The following is a 5,000-nucleotide window of genomic DNA, read 5'->3' on the forward strand; positions in this document are numbered from 1 at the left end:
AAAGTAATAACACAAACGCGTCATATACAAATATTAATTTACTCATACACAAGGGGATGGCAGAATCCAGAATTTTGAATTTCAAAACAATGTAACAAACACAAACAAATTTGAGGGAAATTTTTTGCAATGCAATGTATGTGACACGACAATATGATATTTTTCATCGTACATACTACAAGCTAATATGCGATCTTATCATCATAAAAGCAACCAATTCTAAAAATGAAAAAAAAAAAATGATAAATTTCATAAAATCTCTCTCTCTCTCTCTCTCTCTCTCTCTCTCTCTCTCTCTCTCTCTCTCTCTCTCTCTCTGTGTATGTATGTATGTATGTATGTATGTATATATATATATATATATATATATATATATATATATATATATATATATATATCGCTCATGAGAATGTATGTCAAAAAGATCTTTCACGGCATTTGCATTTTTTGGAAAATTACTTTAAGCCTAGTTTCTTTCTCAAACTAATTACAAACTATCTATTTAGTACTTCACCAGACCATTATCAACACTACTCATGAAAAGTATTAATAGTACTGTTATCCATGATTAGTAACAGCAGGTACTAACACTAGTTATTAGTAACAAATATTCGTTATTCGAAAAGTTTAGAGCAAAATATTAAAATTTTTATATTATAGCACACTCATGCAAAACAGTATTAAAGAACAATTATACAATCTTCTAAATCTATATTTAGTAATTCATTTTATGCAGATTTTTCTGCATCCATAGTCACCCCACACACAAAAATCAAAAGCAACTTGAAGAAAATTTAAATGTTAATTTTCTCCCACAGGAAAAAAAAATATAAATAATTGGCAAGGAAGAAAGCAAATATTTTACGTCCAGACGTGATAATTACGACGAAAATTGCATCCAAGATGGTGATTATAACATTTTCATTCTTACATTTTTTCTTAGCCCCCAAAAAGGGCCACGGCCCCTTTCCCCTGTCGTTCATTTATTTTCCATTCTTCGTAATTAATAATTATGAAATGTGACGGAAAAATTGTATTCTTGATGAATGTGAATGTGTAATGGAATAAATTTCAAATTATAGGAACACGGGGTTAGGAATTCCCTGGTCAAACATAGCTCTGCCCTTCAATGAATAAGGGCGGGTAGATGGGTGTTGGACAAGCGTGAGGCAGCCCGCCCATAATTGCTGGGCCCGAGGGCTCCCCGACCACCCACAGAGCCGTACTAGTACTACCCACTCCACCCAGTAATGATTTTATTACTCCCTGGGTCTAATGATAACATTGGGAGAAGCTGTGGTAACATTTACTTTGACCCGGGTCCCTTAGCTTCTTCAGCGGCGGGAAAATCACATGAAAACCGTTCGAGCAGCCAATCACATGCAAGTTTATCCCTGGTGCCCCGCCCATCTACACACGGGTAGGTGAATGGTCATGAATTGATCAGCGCTAACCAATGGCAAGACGTCGGTGCCTCTTGATGTGCGCGTAGGGCGGGGCCACGGCAGAGATTATCATAGTGCACCGACGATATCCTAGTTGGATGAGGGGTGTCAGTGAAACTCGATATCCGAGCGGCGGCTGATCGTCATGGTGTTTTCAGCGTTACCGGTGGTAACATGGGTGTCGCTCGCTGAACTTAAGTAACACACCTGCTGTATTGCCGCGCTAATACGCACCGTTACGTTAAACGGCTCACAATAATAACTCCAAATTCTGAAACTAAAATAACATTAAAACATTATTGAGGCTCTAAACTTCTTATGTGGATTTAATGTGCTCATTATCCTAATCAAAAGAACAATCTTTAGCTAAATGATATTTGCTTGATATGTGATATTGAAACACCGTAAACGTAAATATCGGCAAAATGCCGCGTCCGTGCCGGGATAGTTACGGTGACCAGAAACCGCCTTATTCCTACATCTCGCTGACGGCGATGGCCATCTGGAACAGCCCGGAGAAGATGTGCACGTTGTCGGAGATCTACAAGTTCATCATGGACAACTTCCCTTACTACCGCAAGAACACCCAGCGGTGGCAGAACTCCCTCCGCCACAACCTCTCCTTCAACGACTGCTTCATCAAGATCCCCAGGAGACCCGACAGACCGGGCAAAGGCGCCTACTGGACCCTCCATCCCTCCGCCATGAACATGTTCGAGAACGGAAGTTTCCTCAGGAGGAGGAAGAGGTTCAAGATTCCCAAACCGGAGAAGGACGCCCTCGAGGCTGGACTGGCCCATCTGCATGGAAGACCCATCGACCCTCTGGAAGCCCCGAGACTGACCGAGGGTACCAGCTGCCCTGGCGTGCAACCACACAACAGACAACCGTTCACCATAGAAAATCTGGCCGCCTCAGACGCGAAACCGCCAACACTGACAGCGCCCACGCCCATGTATCCACCAGGTACCCACCTGTCACATCTGAACGCCCACCTCGCCAACCTGAGAAGCGTAGGGGCATACACCAACAGAAATATTGGACTGGGTGCTGCTCTTAGTCATAACACTCTGGTACCTAACCTGGAGGCAGCCCATGCAGCAGCCGCTGCCGCTGCTGCCCACGCAGCTTTCACCCCAACGTCATTGGCGACCTCTCTGGGGACGGCCTTCACTTCATCTTTAAACAGCAGTCTCACCAACTCCTTCAGCGCCTCTCTCAACAATTCTCTCAGCGGGCATCTCGCAGCATCCCTCAGCAATTCCCTGGAAAGCTCCTTGAGTAGTTGCCTCGGGGGAACACTGGGGAGCACCTTGGGTGGGTCCTTCGGGGGCCTTGGAAGCCTTGGCGGCTTGGGCACTGGCGTACCTCCTTTAGGGGCAACAGTTCCGCCTAGTCTTGCAACGTCTTTGCAACAATTATACAGTGCTGCTCTATCTCAAATGCCCGATCTCCAGAACCCACAGGGTGGTCTCCCGTCACCTCTTGCTCGCCTCCCACCACCCACGCTGCCATTACCGGTACCTGTGCGTCCCACGCCCCTGCCACCGGGCCTTCTTCATGGCCTCCCACCCAATCACCCACAGCCCCCACCGCCTCACCTGTCTTCTCTCCCGCCCTTGTCGCTGTTCAATTCCAAATTGCGATGCATGGCCCCATTCTTCCCGGAGGAACCCCTTCCAGAGGATAATCTAGACTCCACGAATGACGAAAAACTGTCCATTGGTCGTCAGAAAAACGGCAGCAACACCCTCAATCATCGTCCGTCCAAGGCCCCGACACCGCCGTCCTCAGGTGGAACAACGGCTTCACCCCAGGGCAGAGTCATATGACAGTAGTGTCGCCGGGAAGGTGAACAAACATCCCTGTCCTGTCTTATCGGCTGCCAAAATAATTGTATATATTTAATGTATAAATATGTAAAATTATATTAACAAACTTGATGTTTGTTAGCTAACAAGTGATTACGCAAGTACTTACATGACACTTTTACGCATGGACACATCAGTGCAACACTCAGATGGTGTGAAAGACGCTCGAACGCAAAATGACAGATGGCAGACACAAATTTATAAGTAAGCAAAATAATTAAATTTTCATTTCTCATCTTGATTTTAACAATTAACGTATAAGAACAGAGATAAATTACGCTGAACTTCAAAATGTCTCAGTGTTACTAAATTTCTTAACGAGGTTCATTAAAAAATAGATGAAGTTATAATGAAATCAGCCCCTGAAGTGTCTTCAAGACGCAAGATTATCATCACCATACTCGTTATCATCATCATCACCAGCATCAACGATAAGTTCATCTTGACTCCTCATCGCCAGAGAGCCGGAAAGAAGAATAGGACCACCTCTTCCGCCTTCATTTCGAAGAACAAGAGGAAAAATCCATATAAGTAGCTTGTTAAACAGTAACAGACATTTGGTAGTCATTTAAACTGACCTGTGATGTAAAATGAGAAGAAAATAATTACACTGAAGCAACAATATACCCTGTATTTATCACTGTCCCTACATTCACCCTTTTATCCTCACTGTCAAGATTCCAAGATTCCTAATTTTCCACGCCCTTCACCACCCATTCAACTGATAAACAACTTCCCCCGCGTTCGTCCATCAATATCTCCCTTGTAATCCAAGTCATCGTTTAACCCTTCTCAGGACGACGACGCCTTTATCCCGCTATCCACCCTCAAGCATCCCAATCCCTTTATCCATCTCAGACAACCCTTCACCCTCCTTGTATATATTAATATATAGTTTTTTTTCATCCACCTCTCACTCCCTCCATAACTGACAAGCACGAGTTGAAGCCACGTGCCTTTGATCGTACGCCGCTATCAGCACGTGTAAATCGTCTGCATTCACAATATTACGTACTAATAAAAATAGTATAGTGAAGATAATCTATCATTATATACCTTATATTACTTAGAATTAAGTTTGTTATGGTAATAAGTTTTGATATCTTTTAAAAGTACTTCATTCCAATATAAAACAATCCAATTCAAGATATTTGATAAAGATTCATTTAGTGATGGAAAGTTGAACGAGGCAGGAACACATTCACTTTGCACACTTTAAAGTAGAAAAAAATTATACAATATATATATATATATATATATATATATATATATATATATATATATTGGGTAGCCTCATATATTTTGTTAAAGAATGAACAGATTCGCATAATAAAAAAAAAATATCATGTCAATATTTGCATATAGATAAAACAGATGGGATTAAATTACAATGCATGAAAAGTAAAATACTACAAAACCAGAATACAATTTTGGGAGTGTATCTAAAAAATCTGGAGTTCTAATTGAAAATATATATACATTTTATATATATATATATATATATATATATATATATATATATATATATATATATATATATATAATTGGGGCCTTTGAACATTTTCCAACATATACCAAGGTACCCGACTTAAAACATTTTTATCAAAAACAAAATACAAATAATCCATGGAATTATAAGTAGCTTGGATACCATTTTCATATCATATCATATGAATGCCATCTT

General features: G+C 41.1%; 2 protein-coding genes across 2 annotated transcripts in view; one reads left to right on the forward strand and one right to left on the reverse strand.

Annotated features, from left to right (window-relative positions):
• Positions 1–5,000, reverse strand: part of mbf1 (multiprotein bridging factor 1) — a 1,089,494-nt gene that overhangs the window by 397,697 nt on the left and 686,797 nt on the right. The gene's annotated exons all lie outside the window — the stretch shown is intronic.
• LOC137653136 (forkhead box protein B1-like) lies at positions 1,563–3,277 on the forward strand. The gene has a single exon (XM_068386525.1). It carries the CDS (start codon positions 1,871–1,873, stop codon positions 3,275–3,277), a length of 1,407 nt encoding a protein of 468 aa, XP_068242626.1. The 5' UTR covers positions 1,563–1,870.

The sequence above is a fragment of the Palaemon carinicauda genome, chromosome 14 (assembly GCF_036898095.1).
Source record: "Palaemon carinicauda isolate YSFRI2023 chromosome 14, ASM3689809v2, whole genome shotgun sequence".
NCBI lineage: Eukaryota > Metazoa > Arthropoda > Malacostraca > Decapoda > Palaemonidae > Palaemon > Palaemon carinicauda.